The 17,242-nt window shown below is 37.3% G+C and overlaps 1 protein-coding gene across 10 annotated transcripts in view; it reads right to left on the reverse strand.

Annotated features, from left to right (window-relative positions):
• Positions 1-17,242, reverse strand: part of vav2 (vav 2 guanine nucleotide exchange factor) — a 157,858-nt gene that overhangs the window by 26,480 nt on the left and 114,136 nt on the right. For 6 of the 10 annotated variants that reach the window (XM_026235027.1, XM_026235029.1, XM_026235025.1 and 3 more), the window contains exons 4-7: positions 10,962-11,030; positions 2,417-2,522; positions 2,256-2,270; positions 385-483 (exon numbers count right to left, since the gene is read on the reverse strand). In XM_026235027.1, the coding sequence (XP_026090812.1) occupies positions 385-483; positions 2,256-2,270; positions 2,417-2,522; positions 10,962-11,030 (289 nt within the window). The remainder of the gene's footprint in view (positions 1-384; positions 484-2,255; positions 2,271-2,416; positions 2,523-10,961; positions 11,031-17,242) is intronic. The other 4 variants (XM_026235033.1, XM_026235028.1, XM_026235026.1 and 1 more) reach the window with 1 other exon arrangement.

Below are 17,242 nucleotides of genomic sequence, written 5' to 3' on the forward strand. Positions count from 1 at the left end.
AAAATACGGAAATTAGCATGAACAACTGAACATGCAATATTGATAAATAAATAAAAAAACACTAAAATAACTTTGATGCAGATATAGTGTGCATCCCTGGGTTTTTTTTTCTTTAGAAAACCATAAATCAATGATTTTTGCACAATAAGACTGAGTATTATTGTATAGTAATATTATGAAAGTAAATGGAAAGTTGACATTAAGGAAACTGAATAATTCAACAGGCCATCTAAGTACACTTGTCACCTAGGGCTCAGTTCTCATCTTTTGTCCTCTCCCTCTATATATTTTGAATCAGGGTGTGCCGATCAAGACCGAAACCCAATTCCAGGTCATCATTTCCACTCTCTCCAGCTCTAAAACTCTCTGTGTTCTCACTCTCACCTTCTCGATGTCCTCCAGTGTCTTGTAGTACTTTGCCTCTGTCTCCTGAATCTCCAGCAAGCAGCAGTTCCTCTTATCATCTTCTGTCATGCCCATTTTCTGTTATGGGAAAAAGAAAAAACACACAAAAAAACATGTTGGTATCATCCTGAAGGATACCTACTCAGCAGCTTTAAACACCGGCAGAAGGTATCGATCTGTGATTTAAGGGAATTCGGGTCACAATCAGGATGGCCAAAGCATACTACAGTAAAAGACAGAGATGGACAGAATATTTCACAACAAAACCTCAAGGGAAATGTTGACAAAGACTGTAGGTTAAAACACTGAGGTTCATGCTAGAATTGAGTCTTTCATTCATTCGAAACAACATTCACGTCTAAGTATAAAACAAAAAAACTGTAGGAAAGCCATAAATGTGGGTTTGATGAGGATTAAGGCACTAAATTAGGTTAATTCACAAAACAATAACAATAGAAAATAACCTAATAGAACATAATGCAATTGATTGTGTAATCTGGCTCTTGGTGTAATGCAAGCCGGCAAGCCCGGGGGAAGATGCACACCAGCCGAAAGTCAGAGCTGGAATGAACATTACAAACAAACTTTTGAACATCAGGTACTGTTGGTGGACAAGGTCAAAGCAAAACTGCTTACATTCAAAGAAATTTAAGATCACAAACAATTGTTTCGGTAGAGAGTAAAAAAAATATAAAAAAGGAAAAAATCCATCCAAAGGGCCGCCTAGCAACACTGAAAGCAGCCAGGATTGGGAATGCCAAATACATCTGTGACAACAGTTGGTGTAGACATAAGAACATATTCATGTCAGCGTCTGCCTTTATAAATGCTGATTTGTTCCTCACTTTTCAAGTAGGATGGAGGGATCAAAACATGATATTTGATATAGGTGTTATCGAGATCTGGCATTTATATGCTTTCATTGAATGAAAAATAGCATTTTTCTAAACATCTGATGACAAAATATAATTTTTTTTGGTCACCTATTCCAAATAAATACAATTGTGGAAATTCAATAAAGAGTCAATGAGCCTCATTTATCAATCTAACGTAGAAACTAGCGCAGATCTGTGCACACAAATCAACTTACGACAGAGTTTACGTGTGATTCATGAAACCGTGTAAACGGTGTAACTTTTGTGTTTGGTTGACTACATTTTAGTTTGATGATGAAAGGCTGAACTGTCAGGCAATGGACTACTGAACTAAAGCTGTCTGTGTGTGTGTGCGTGAGGTGCCTGTGTGATCAGATGGATTTAATCAAATAAAGATATAAAGAAAATAAAGAAAATTAATTAAGAGTGTCACAAATGAACCAGCGTAGCCTATACTTGTTGCACAAGTTTTTTTTTAACCTTTTGTTAATCTGTTAATCATATTAAGCCTATTATATATTTTGTGTGATCCTATTCTTTTTATTCCTTTGATAGACTTAATTCCCCCCAAAATACATTCTAATCTTACTGGTTTACGATTGGCTAATGAGCTTCATTTAACGGTCAGGACACCAACAAAATGCTGTCATTCTACAATTCTCCACCAGATTTATATGCTGTGCACAAGTGCAGGTAACTCAAAAACTTGTATACACAAGACGAGACCAGATCGTAGCCACCGATCACATCCATATTGATAAATTCCAAGTTTCGCATTGAAACGACTGTACGCCCAATTTTCTGTCGTACGTTCGTTTCATAAATGAGGCCCAATGAGAGTGGGCCTTTTCAGCAAGTTCTTCATGCTGTATATTTGTAAAGGGCTGAAGGGCTTGTACCGACACACATTTAAAAGAAAGGAAAGAGGACTGAAGGAACATAAGAGAATCATGTGCGGTTCAGCATGAAACTTACCTGCATGTATCTGATCTGCAGCATTAAGGAGGCAAAGCGGTAAATGTAAGCAGAGCAAGTGAACTTGCGCACAGCCATGGGAAAATGACAGGAAAACAATCCATCCATATCCTCTCTCACACACGCACCAATGAGAGTCGTCCGTATGGCGTCTCACTCACCATAGGCTTTCTAACCTCCACCTTGATGATGTCCTCATAGATGTCGTCCCCATCGTCCTCACAAGGGACACAGTCGTATATGTCATCCTCTCCCACATCATGCTCACTGTGCAGGAAAAAAAGGCACAGAGGAAGCAGTGGTTTAAAATACAATAAAAAGACAGATACAAATGGATTTACAGCATTTGAACACCAAGGCCTTTTTTAAGGTCTCCATTTAATGCTCTGAGAATTTTGGTAACACTTAATTTCAAAGGTTTAGTTCAAACAAAAATGAAATTTACCCCATGATTTACTCACACCTCAAGGCATCCTAGGTGTACTAAAGGCTCACGAGAACCAAGATTTTGTTTACAGGAGCAATGGAAGCAAAGTTTCCTATGTTTAGCAAAGGAAAATCAGTCTCCTCTTGGAATATCTCAAATTTCTGACATTTTTCTTTAAAAAAATCATTGTTTTTCTACTTCTAATTCGTGACCAGTGTTTTGTTTTGTTTTGTTTTGAACAATAACGCCCATTCATTGCCATTATAAAGCCTGGAAGACCCAGGACATTTTTCAATTTAACTCCGATTGGATTTGTCTGAAAGAAGAAAGTCATATACACATACAGAAGGATGCCTTGAGGGTGAATAAGCCTAATTCATGGGGCGATTTTCATTTTTCATTTCATTTCATTTTTTTCATTTTCAACTATCCCTTTCATAAGGACCAATTCTCACTATTAACTAATTGCTTATTATCATACATTTTACTAGCATATTGTCTGTTTATTAGTACTTATAAAGCACATGTTAATGCCTTATTCTGCATGACCATATTTAAGATCCCTTAATCCTACCCTATACCTAAACTTAACAACTACCTAACTAACTATTAATAAGCAGCAAATTATGGAGTTTGTTCAGTTTTTTTTTAAGCATCAAATCAGCATGTTAGTATTATTTCTGAAAGATCATGTGACGCCAAGACTGGAAAAAAAAACTGGCTGAAAATTCAGCTTTACCATCATAGGAATAAAACACCATTAATTTAAATATACACCATTGTTTTAAATTGAAATAATATTTTTTTACAGTTTTTTTTTTTCATCAAATAAATGCATGTTTTGGTGTGTTTATTTTTTTAAATATATATTTTAACAGTAGTCCATGGAAGTATGATGTGCCAAAGACATAACTGTCTCCAAGCCAGTCACAATGTACCAGGTCTGCAGTGTCAAGTTAACTTTTCGTCATCACTTGACGCTAAGTACTGCACAAAGACACAAAACAATGCACTAAAATATCCATTGTTATGTGTCAAAATAGAAAGTGTCTTACAAAATATCCCAACGTATCAGATCAACATGAAAGAGATCATATCAATTTATCCCATCTCTCCTGGTCAGGGACAGACATAGTCTGTGTCATCACATACAGTTCACGGCTCTGATTAGCTTGTGCATGCTTTTATCAGACATCGAAAAGAGCCCTGAGACCGTAGCGATGCCATTCATCAGTGCACACTCTGTCGTCATTCCCTCCGGGGAGAAAAGGAACAGTCGGAATAAAACGGGCTGCCATCACAGAAGGTGTCCTGGTCCCAGCTGTGCCTCACAGCAACAATCAAATCAGTCATTCATCCCTCCCTAAGAGAAGACCTCACTCTCTCAAACACACATACCAGATGGCTTTGCAACCAGACAGCAACAAGTTCCCTCCGCACTTCTGCGGATGTGCTCAATTGCAGGCTAAAACAAGTGTGAAAAGCTAATGCGGCTTGAATCAAACGCCTGCCCAGGAGATCAGCTCACTGCCTCATCAGCTCATGGAGAACAGAGATACAAACAGATCCCTCCATCCTTCTTTCAGTCATCCCTTCCAAAACAAGTGATGATAACAACATTAACATTTGCTTTTATAATAAGATGCAGCAGTATATCTGCATCAAGATATATATAATATTTTTGCTATTATATAACACTTCATGCTCTTTATCAAAATACGTTATTATTTCAATGCTAATGAAGGCTAAGAGAATATTTTGCTAGGGGAACAACAAAGATAAGAAATTACTGGTGTTGATTCCGCTGGCTTCAGGGAGTTTGTGTGATTTGATTTGCAGCAGCAATCCCTTGCCAAAATGATTTATTTGCGACAAACTGAAAGTTAATTGTTTCACAGAGCACAATACTTCACAAAACATTTTAAACCAGGCAAACCTGGTTTGCGGATCTTTTTGCTGGTTTTAGAGGGATTCAGCTGGTCTTGTAGGGTTTTGTAAGAGATAACAGACTAGCTGCTCAGTGCACAACTATATCCACCGACTCAATTCAATTCAAATATATTTGGATTTATTTCACAATAGGCTACAAATGGTTTCAAAGCAGCTTTACAGAAAATGCATGTGTCTTCATTACAGTTTAGAGAGTTCTGATATCAGAAGTGAATGTGTCCAAGTAATGTTCAATTCACAAATGAACAGTTCAAGGTAGTACAGTAGAATCATACAGTGAGCCAGCATGAATTAATGTGTTGGTAGACTACATACATTTCTAAGCCATCACCATCTTGGTTTATATCCAAAACCATTTCACTGAATCATAAGAAATCGGAATCAAGACTGGCATAGATGGATGGAAGCCAGTGATTGGAGGATTGCTAGTCTAGCATAAGTTTCTGGGTCTTAATCTATCTGTGTGACCTTCTATAACTGCAAATCCAGAAAAGCAGCCTGAAATATAAACGAGAGAAAACAGCTGTACAGTTTTATAAAGAACTTCATCACCTTCAGTAACACACATGACGTTCAGAACAAATGCTACTCAAGAGTACAGTTTTTGAGTGGTTTATTTCTTTGAGAGACTGAAATGTTTAGTTTGTAGATGAGGCTGCTGAATAAGAGTAAATCCACTGTTACTTACAGTGAACAATGTGTGGATTCTTTGATAATAGTCCTCAGGGGACATTGTGGGTAATTTGATGTATTACTAGAAGGTCTTATTAAAGAGTTTGTTTAAACAAAGCATGTGCCTATATTTGTTTGTTTTATCACATCTTGCATTGCTTTGCAAGATAGAAGTAAAATTCATTGATGTTCTACTTGCACTATTCATTCGGATTCCATCCTATACTGCAAAGCCCACAGGAGTGTAAAGCACCATAATCAATTAATATAACAAATTAATAGAACTATTGTAATAGAAAGGTTCTTGGGATAACTGTCGTTCAATCAATACTTTCTTTAAAGGACAAGTTTGAAAAAAGGTGAAATGCTCTAAATTTATTGAACCGTTTTTCATTAAAACTGTGTTTTGCAGCAGGACCATTCCATGGATAAGACTACTTTCGCTTTGAAGAACTGTGAAATTGCTGAATTAAAAATAATTACCTTTTTGAACATGATTTGAATGGTTGTCATTTTCCACGCAAGCTTATGTTTGAACAGAAGGTAGAAATGGACAGGCTAATAAAAAGAAAGTTGTTGGCCTCAATCTAACATGCAGCACTGTGTACACATGGAGAAGGGATTATTTGAAGTATGAATGGAGGTTGTCCAGTTCAAACTGAAGGACGGATGACTTGCTGTCCTCCCTCATTAGTCGAGTTGACTTTCCACACTTGCAGAGCTGCCATCTATCATTGCACAGTGGACTAAAGAAAAAAACTTAGTTTTTTTCTTTTTTCTTACTGTTGTTAAAATCTGGATAGCACAAAACGGTTATCTACTTTTGGATGCAATGACATGAACCCATTAGGTATAATTATGTAAAATCACAAACTTTGGGCCATAATCAGCATGAGCACTTGGAAATAGCACAAAATGCTTCTTTATACAAGAATACAACAAACCAAAAACTAGCTCCACTGTGAAATTAATGTTATTAAGGCTGATCCAACTTGTGGCTCTGGTAGTTGGGCATTATACATTTACATCTCTGAGTGCCAATGGAAAAATCATAACTAGTTTATGATTTCAACATGGCTTATATAGTCATAATATGTATACTGAAAGTGCGGAAAGATTCTTTATGATACCGGGGTATGACTCCATTTGGGCCATAACCAAGAATACATTGAAATTATGAAATATTTTGTGGTTTTGTGCTGTCTAAACCATAAGGACCACAAAGATTGTTCTTATACCACTCACGAGTGATTTCACTTGTCTAACAACATTCTTGAACCTTTCCTTTGCTTAGCCAACCACAAACCCAGAAAGGGAAAACCATGTTTAGAGAAGAGCAAAGGATCCATCCCAAATTCCTAGCAGTATGTCAATAAAAGTTCACTTCACACACTGTCACACTAGAACTGATCCTAGTAACCCTGGATGAAGTAATGAGAGGCAAGATAAGGGGAACAGTTCATAACACTGGGAGAACACACTACATATGGACTCAGGGGATGGCAAGAAAAGAGGACCACATGTTGTTTCTGCTTGCTTGGCACACTGGCCCAGCCACACTGACCCAGTGTGCTAGAAGAGGCCAACATGGTGTAAAGATCTGTACATATGTTATCACACAGGCGACATTTTGCATATTTGTCAGAAGATGTGACCTTGAGTCTCAGACCATCTCAAAGCCTCTCTGAAGACAACAAATTGCAGTTCTGGGCAAAAAAGCAATTTTTAGTCTCCCCTGGGACTTGAATCAAATCCAAAGACCAGAAACAAAATAAAAAGAAACTGAATGCATTTAGAAGAGCATCAGCACGGCACAGACGTAAATTAGTTTTTCAATAGCTGACATACATTTCAAGACAGCAGGGTGGCTGATACCTAATATAATATTAATATATAACAATAATAATTTAATAACAGTAAATTAAGATTATACATTCTGATTTGCTGAGAATTCAATTGCTGAAATTAGAATTTAAAATTGTATACATTTACTCAAAATTCCTTCATTCCACAAATATTTAACATTACAAAACAGATTGGTCAATGATGTGACACTCACTGTCCTTTCCACTGATTTATTCAAAATTTAAAATATATATATATTCACACATAGCTTGTTTTCACAGGCAAAAACAATATATCAATGAGATGTTCATGATAATGATATCATAATGACTAAAAAAGCCTTAATGAAAGAATGACATTTTGTGAGAGAAAAAAAATAATTATATTAAGAAAATTATTTATCATCAAAATTATTTCTTAAAAAAAATTTTTTTTATACAAATAATATATATATATATATATTTATATGTACGTATGTACTATAAATATACTTTATATACTTACAGAAATAAGTCACGTGGACTAAAGAAAATTCTCATTTTAATGAAATCTTTGTTTCAGGTTACCTACAGAAGGGCTAGTGAGGGCTAAATAAGCAGCACTGAGGCAGCATGTGAATTCTCGGAGTGCAAAACTACTTGGTTGAGATGTTCTGTACATTATTTGAGGATTGCACTGAATGTGTCAAATTTTCAAACACATCCATCATCTTGCCTGAATAGGTCGCCCGAGTTCAACCTGAGGTGCCAGGAGAGACAGGTGCCAATGGCAGTCGTTTGTCCCTCCTGGACGTTTAGAGTGCTTTAGCCTCAGGCTCCACTACCCACAATGCCTCAAGTGAGAATGTTAACAGTTAAGATGAAGTAAATCATTGCTGACATGATGTACAGCAACACATCTGATTGCTATTTGATAGAGAAAGGGACACAGTCTGCTTGCTAAAATTCAACAATTTCATGCTTTGTCAGTTTTTGAAAGAACACATTAAATATAGTGGAAAGAGATGGTGATGCTGGGAAAACCAACAGGGCTGAATTGGATGTGAACTCACAGATAACTCACAAATAATAACTCAGAATTAACAACACTGCCATATTTATACCACTGGAATGGAAGATGAGACTCTGATTGTTTTATTGCACGCTACGCCCAAAAAACACCTATTACTCATTAAGAGAATATGGACACCCGTTTAGAACATGCGCCCAGGTGCGCCAACCGTTTTTTCCGTTGTTAAAATAGCAAAAGTGGATTTGGACATGGCCTGAGTGCACCTGCGCAGTACGCTTTACAATTTGTGTTTAGATTGAAATAGGGCCCTATGAATGTATGTCTGAGGGGAAATTAATGTCTTTAGGAAAGTTTAGATGTTTTTTTTATTTTTTATTTCATCTTGCCTCTTTATAATGCATATTAAAGTTCATAAGTTCAGCTAGCACTGCTTTGTTTACAGCAGAAACCAAGGAAACACTTTAAGTGCCACCTACTGGCAGAGAGTGAATCTGCATCTCATTCAGATATTTTTTTTTGTATAGTTTTACAAAAATGAAGCCTAAGCATTCTGATTTTGCTTTAAATTTTAAAATTATACAATTTAATTTAGATTAAAAACTGCCCGTGTTGCATGTATGCAGCATATTTATTTGGATCATGATTAAAATGCAGTGGCTGCCTCTCATGTAAAATGCAAAGCCTTTTTTGTTTATATGAAGAGATTACTTTTATTTGTGTTATTTATTTGATTTGAGGCTTGTTTTAAAACGTAAATTTAGTTTTGCTTAAAAAACGCAAATTTTAGTCGGATCGAGCCAATTCAATCCGATTGAAATGTTTACATGTGACATTTTTATTCTGATTGGGCTTTCAGTCCTATTATGATCGGATTAGAAGGGTCCATGTAAATGCAGCTACTGTCTGTCTTTTAATGTTTTTTTGAAGAGGAGTGTCTCAGTCATTTCTCACATTCAAGAGTAAGGCCGAGAAAAGAGCTACTTCAACACCATTCACTTTTCACAAAAGCACCTTGATTAGCACTTTCTACTATTTATCCCCTCAAGTGAACCACACTCTTTACATCAATAACCGAAAGATACAACACTATTATTGAGCACAATCCGCAGTCTTCTCATTCACACTGCATTTGGCACCATTTATGGCACAATTCTGAGAAACATCTCCAATCTACAGTAACAGAAACAGGCACGGGCTTATAAATAATAAAACTATTGAAGCCACATTACTTCTGAGGTTCAGCAGCACTGCAGCAAACCCATTCATGCACATTTCCATTAATGCAGACAATGATATCAAAGTCCAATTAAGAGTGCTCCGAGCAGCCTGATGAAAGTGCTTGTTAAACTGTGTCCTGGTGCATCATATCGCGGAGCTTTTCATTAATCAGATGGCAGCATCGTGCAGGAATTGAACCATATTTACGGCTGTTAAAGGTCATGGGTCCACATGGATGGGTAGTTTAATTAATTCACGCAAATTCACTGTTCCATCACTGGTGGTGCAGTGAGTGTTTGTGTGCTGGGTATGGGTTTAACCTCTATTAGATTAGACACTGAAATGTGTTTCGACATGAATCTGCATGCAAAGAGGGGACAGACTGCAGAGAGATATCAAGAAGATTGAAAGAGGTCAACAATCACTTGAGGCCATATCAGGCAGCGTCTAAAGTTGATACGGATCAGTGCGACAGTGGAAATGTCAAAGATACACATAAAACCTAACATTTACCAGGAATCAACAGTAAAGGTGGCCCAAAGGCCAGTTGACAAAATTGTTCTTGCATTTGTTGATTTTTTTTTGCTTGCAAACATTTGGATTCAAGTGATGTATTGAAAATTGTTCTTTTGTGAATTCTGATAAGTAACCAGTAAATATGTAACCAAGGTAAAGTTAAATAGCTTGCTGACAGATGAGGTATTTCTGGAAATGCCGTAAAGACCCCCAGGTAAAAATAAAATAATAACAATACCTTTTTTTTACAGATTTCCAGTGCTTTTTTTTTTTTACTGGCGATTGAATAAAAAATGGCTTATATATTAAACATCTAAACTACTTGTGGATAATCTACTGAATAAATTACTTTTAAAAGGTACTACTGTAGATTTTATGCAAAGGGAATTCAAATAGGAAATTTTGAATTAATAAAAATGAATGAATAAATAAATAAATAAATAATCATTCACAAAAAAAAAAAAAAAACTTTTACCAAAAAGAACTTCTTTGGGCAGCTATTAAATTGAGACTGTTTGTGGTCTGAGTCTGACATAAACTGGTTTCCATTTACGGCTTTCTAACAGGCATTCTGAGAGGTTTAATGTATGCAGTCTGCACTAACACACCTGTGTCATGCCGTTCTCTGCTAATATATGACACCTATCGGCCCAGCTGCCTAATTATTCACAATTAGTTAGTGAGTATTCTGGTTGGGGGTGGGGGTGGTATTCTACTTTGGGGGTGGTTGGATGGTGTTTCCCCTCGGTAGAATTTGTTGTCAGAAATTGTGGTCCAGGGGGGTTACCCCCTTTGTATAAAATGCACCCCGGATCACACCGAAAGGGCGCTTTAATTAAAGGGGCAGGGGCACACAAAATTACTGCACTGATCAACAGAAAGCTTCTTGGTTTGAAAGTGACTTCTTTCCTCGCTACGCTATTTACAATACACAATGGATCTTTGTTGCGCACAAACTTCTGCTAAAATATATCGCTAATGGGACCACACCTTAAGGAACTTGTTAAACATTTGAGAACATTTATTAATTCCCATTATACTCTGTTTCTATGATTAAAAACACTTACTCTGCCAACTCCTCCAAGCTCCGGTACACATCATCTTCATTCACCGCTGTGTCCTCTGATGGAAAGGGCCTGGGGACAGAGAGAAAAGAGATGAGAAAGAGAGCATTAGCCACAGCACACAGAGAAGGAAAGAATACAGCACGATTGACTGCTATGACATCCATAATTCAACAAGTGGGTTTATTCATGAGCCGTCCACCTCCTCTGTGATTGACGTCTGTAACAATAAGACAGATGTTTCAAAGGCACTTATCTGATTTCCGACAGAATACAGTTGCAGTTTGACAGGAACACCTAAACGCAAACACTTCAGAACTTTTCTTAGTAATTGCGGGTCAGACTCTAGACTCCTCAGAGAGCCGACCAGCTGGAGTTTTAAATCCTGGGCTCACGAACATAACAATTAGAAAGCTGCAAATGGAGGACCGATCAATTTTTCAATTTATGGCATGGCTCTTCCTCAAGAGATCTCATCAAATCACTTAATCTCACACATCATGTGGGGCAAAAGGTGCTGTGCTGCATGTAAAAAACATGAGGCGTGGAAAATAAAGTGATTTTGAGGCAGGCCTGGTCACTTTCACTTTAACGTGTCAAAGTCACAACAATTTAATAGACGTGGTTCACAGCTTTGAATAATGCAGTCTTTCTTACCAACACAAAACATTATGGCTTTATGGAGCTCTTCACATTATGATAGAAAAGAGCCAATTCTTAACTTGGATGCTTTTGCTGCTCTTCTGTGAAATGAAATGAGCCATATGTGTATTTAATATTTGTCAGGTCGTAAATGGCACAGGCTTTTATGTGGCTTCACTTCCTTAAATATATTTTTTTCTACTCTGGCTCATTATTAGAGATTTAAATAAACCAGAACACCCAAGCATCCTCCAAGCCACCATTAAAAAAAATAGTCAAACCTATCAACCATTCCTAGCAATCCTAGCAAAATATAAATAAACCCACGAAAGAACCGCTGCATCTCAAATTATTCATTCACTTCAATGACTTTCACTTTTTTAACACTGTTTTTGAACAAATAAATTTGACTTACACATATTAGTGAATGAATCAGTGCTTTGAATAAATCATTTGAATGAGCGGTTCTATGACTCACTTATAAAGTTACTTGCTGACACAAACTGTAACTTTAGTCTTTTGCTGAACAAAATATCTACATGATAATCTACCTAAAACAGTGATGCCCTGGCAATTACCCACAATACCCCTGCATTGTGACAATGGCACAGGCATAGACTGTTGACATATTCCTCAGAAAATGTAAAAATCTGCTTCAACCTCATGATGACAGAAGGCCAGCACTTCAATCATAACTATGCTGTATTCCTGTCCCTACAGAGCTGTCAAACCGCAGTGATGGAGGGAGAAAGAGAGAGAGAGAAATACAGAGCTTTAGGGAAGGAAAGGCTCTGACCTTGAGTCATATTACTAGACAGCTTCAACACATGATCTAAGCAAACTGTCAATTTTTTTTTTTTTTTTTTTTTTAGATTAGACGCACAAAGAACCCCCTTTATTAAGCAATGCTGACACTGGACATCCCCACCCACAAAATAGCAGACTAACAAACACACATATACCCTGAAAATGTGACCAACTCTTTACCTCACACCTCCCAGAAACACGACACTCAAGGAAGGTGCTATGCCTTCTGATGGACAGAGAGAGAGAGAGAGAGAGAGAGAGAGAGAGAGAGAGATGCTCTCCGACTGCTTACAGAGAACATCACTAATAGCTTTAACATTAAAGATACACACCATATGGATGTGTGTGTGTGAGTGTGTGTGTGTATATGCATCAAATAAATGCACATACATGTGAAATATAAAAACAGACATGAAGAGAGCAGTCTGCATTACTGTCTGGGTTGTGTTCAAGCATGCACTTAGAGCATGACCTAAGAACATGCAATCAAGCGTAACAAGGAACATCACCATGAGAAGCTCAATTGTAGATGGTGGCCACATCATTCATTTCCTTATTACAATGCATTTCAGTCATTGTCAGCAGGAAAACAACCTCTGAATGGATGCATTACATCTTTGAGGTGATGGCATAAATGTTCAACTCAGATGCATTTTGATGAGCGAGAATGATTATCACCATCCTGAACTCATAACACAAAGATGTTGTATCGCATGATGTAATAATTGCTGATAGCAAAATAATTAGCTTGCTTACAAGGCTTCATCAAATGAATCGCTAATTAAACATCTCGGTTCAAAAGCACTTCCATCTCATCTGCTACAGACACGTTTATAAGAAAAGAAGGTTAAACCTTCTCACAAATGTCATACAAATTAATCATATGAATTAAACTGTGTTTCCTACATCTCCTGTCAAAGCAAAAGTAAAGCAACAGTTTACAGGTTCGGTATTTACTGTATCTCTATTGGTTTTTCCAGCATTTATGAACATTTTGAAACATAATGACTGAATAAATACCATTGTTTGCTCATCTAAACAGTTTGCAAATTACATCTAAATCAAGGAACATTTTGTAGGGATCTGGCTGGAAAAAATGTTACTTGTAGATCATTTCACATTTATATATAATATACCTTTCTAGTTCCAAAGTCAGTTTCTAACAGTTAAATGCTGTATACTGTTTAACCAAATACATCACCTACACCAATTTGGACATATACAAATATTCTTTATTATTACCATTTTCCACATCCATCCAATTATCCATCTATCATTGATCACAAGAAACAAATGCATTAATGGGTGTCCAAGGCCCAATCCCAATTCTGTGTTTTACCCCTTCCCCTTCCCCTAAGGATTGGGACACCACAACTATGCCATCACACGTTATCATTCGTCGTCTAGCTCTTACAATACACACATATACTGGTGTGCTGGTGTGCATTAGAGCCTTTAACTATCGTTCTATATTAATGAGCTGCTTACTGACAGACACACATATCGGAAATCGCGCAGCTTATCAATGCTGCCCCATGACTTTTATTAAATACAGTTTAAATACTGAATCGCTACATTATATTTTCCAGCGACGAGAGGTTACAATCGCTGTTTTTAAAGGGGGGTGAAATGCTCGTTTTCACTCAATATCCTGTTAATCTTGAGTACCTATAGAGTAGTACTGCATCCTTCATAACTCCAAAATGTCTTTAGTTTTATTATATTCATAAGAGAAAGATAGTCTGTACCGATTTTTCCCGGAAAAACACGACCGACTGGAGGCGTGACGTGTGGGCGTAGCAAAAGAATCACGAGCGCCAGTAGGTTTTTGCGTAGAGAGCGTTTGGAAGCTGACATTACCTTGAGGAAAAAACCATCATCCAAAACAAACCATGGCTAACAGTCAGATTCAGCCGTATATTTATGATCCAGAATCAGATCCCGAGGCTGAAACTGAACGAAAGCAGCAGCAGCAACGACTCGTTCCGAGCGGGGCTCGAACCCGGGTCTCCCATGGGAGGCGGACGCACTAACAAGGAGGCAGAGATATTTTAAGCAATTTTACTCACCGCATGCGGTTCCAACACACGATCGTGACCCTTTTTCATTGGGACTGCATCATCCTTAAGACATAAACGACACGCAAATCCGTCGTCAAATTGGGCCTTGTTTGTAAAACAAGCATTTTCGAAATGCAGGGAACAAACACAAACACTTGCGCAACTCCGTTGATGCTCTGTAAAAATAAACTCCATCCACTGGTCCCTTAATGCTGTTTTTTCTTTGGTAATCTGTGCAGGGTTTTCTTGCCCTGGCAACCAAAAACACACTCCTTTTGTGACATTTTGCGACGCTCTCGCTCTGATCAGTGAAGTGTTTTGTGCTCTTATTGTTCTGCTATACGGGAGCGCACGCTCTTCCGGGAGAAGTGCCCTTAAGACCCATATAAGGAAATTCCGCTCCATCTAACGTCACACAGAGCCATACTCGAAAAAAAACTTTCCGAAACTTGTGACAAACCGGAAGGAGTATTTTTGGCACAGAAATACTCCTTCAAACGTACAACTTAATTTTTTAAACTTTGTCCATGTTTAGCATGGGAATCCAACTCTTTAACAGTGTGAAAAACTCAGTATGCATGAAATAGCATTTCACCCCCCCTTTAAGTAAACTCACTCTAAAAAGATAAACGCACAGACGCTAATACATGCAACTTCAATTTCTCTTTTTCTCTCTCTCTTTCTCGAATAGGCAATATTTGAGAAAATGGTTTTAATAATTTACAATTATTGGGGGGATTAGTCTACGGCAGTTATCGCCCTGATTAGACATATGCTGTGGCACTATCATGCAGTCTGTAATGATATGACGTTAGCAAATATTAGCGATTTTTTGCAAACATTTCTTTGAGTAACATGACCGCTAATATGAACTCACAATTGAATGTAACATAAAACAAATGATTACTTTTCGTTAAAATCTTTATCTATGCCAAAAAAGCTTGTGTCTTTTTGTTCGCTGTAGCAGCCATGTTTCCGAGATAATACATACCCCTTTGTTTTAAGAAAAATCTTCGTTTGAAGGGCTATCTGGCCCTTACCCCGACCCTTCCAACCAAAAGAAAATCGAGACATCCCTACCCCTTCAAGTGAACGTGCGAAACGGAGGGGTAAGGGAAAGGTGAAGGGCTAAGGGGTAGATTTGGGATTGTGCTAAATAGAGATCACATCACAATTCTCTACTGTGGTGTGCCTAATTAGTTGACATCAAGCATTGTCATAGGATCAATTATGAGTCTTTGTTTTAGTTAAAATCATTCACTCCTTAATAAACCCTCAGGCATCATTAGCAGCATAAACATGGACATGCCGCACATTGACAATTAAACAAACCCACACACTAATGCATAAACATAAACACACACACAAAGACACAAACTCAAGAGCTGTGGCAAACCTGATCATTAGAAATCAGAGTAATATGAAAGCTGTTCCCATCTCTCAGTGATTACAGTCGGAAACACATCAGGCCAATCCTCACTTTAATTGGATCTGGCAGACACATCAGTCTCCTTCCAATTTAATTTGTGTCCAAGCAAACAGTATCCCTGGGTTTTTATCTCTCAGAAACAGATATTTGCTCTCTATTCCAAAAAGCGACAGCTCAGAAGAGCTTGAAGAATATTGAAACATCTGAAGCATTCGGCAGTGTGTTCCATGAAGTGAACAAAAGATATACAGGGAACAAATGTGAAACTGATTCATTTTCTATTAGGTTTCACAAGATTAGAAAACATACTGCAGCATGATTACAAAAACAGATAAGCTCATTCATTCATGCTCATTCATGCTGAAAGAAACTATACACCACATTTACACATTCTTATAGAAGCATTACAGTCATTTAGGAAGCTTTTTTTTTTTAAGTGTTTCATTAGTTTTCATATTATCATGTGTTAAGATAATTTGCACTAAATTTAATTTGATTTAAGAAACATGTATTTAAAAAAATGATGAAATTTATTTTAGTCATTAAAAATAAAATGTAACATTTTAATATTCTGTAAAATCAAATTCTAATTGAAAGACTAAAAATCTCTCCTTATATCTCCTTTTTTCTTTTCTCTCAATTGTAATGACTGTTATTTTGCATCATCCAAGTAAAACTGCAAGCAAAAGGTATGATTATATTGGTCTTCTATAAAAGCATGTGTTCAGCAATCCCTTGATATCCGAAGCAGCCCAGAGCACCTGATCCTGTCCGGCTCATACTGGAATATCACTGGAAGGATGATCACAGGTCAGCATCCATCTGATCACTCTACCGGCAGAATCTGGTTTTCTCTAGGACTTGATAAAGACTGAGTGAGATACAGCACTTTCACACTGGATCTTTACCAGCAGTAAAACCATTCATGTACTGTACATAATGCTTTCTGTCATTCATTTGTTATGATTGTATCTGTATAGGACCTGACACCACCATCTTTCATGCATGTGTGTGTGTGTGTGTGTGTGTGTGTGTGTGTGTGTGTGTGTGTGCGCATTCATAACACACAGCAATCATCTTGCATGTGTAAATAGGTCAAGGTGAACTATATACACATATAGCATCCTTTCTTGTCAATTATATGTTTCCAGATCCCTACTATCACTACCACTCGCAGACCACGTCTCACACAATGTGCAATCTTAACAACCTGCACACTTTGCCAATATCTGCTAATACACTACTTTCTTTTTCTATTGGTCCCTGGAATTGCCAGTCTGCTGTAAACAAAGCCGATTTCATTACTTCCATTATTAGTCATTCAAAGCTTAATCTCATGGCCCTAA

Source organism: Carassius auratus, chromosome 46 (assembly GCF_003368295.1).
Source record: "Carassius auratus strain Wakin chromosome 46, ASM336829v1, whole genome shotgun sequence".
Classification (NCBI taxonomy): Eukaryota; Metazoa; Chordata; class Actinopteri; order Cypriniformes; family Cyprinidae; genus Carassius; species Carassius auratus.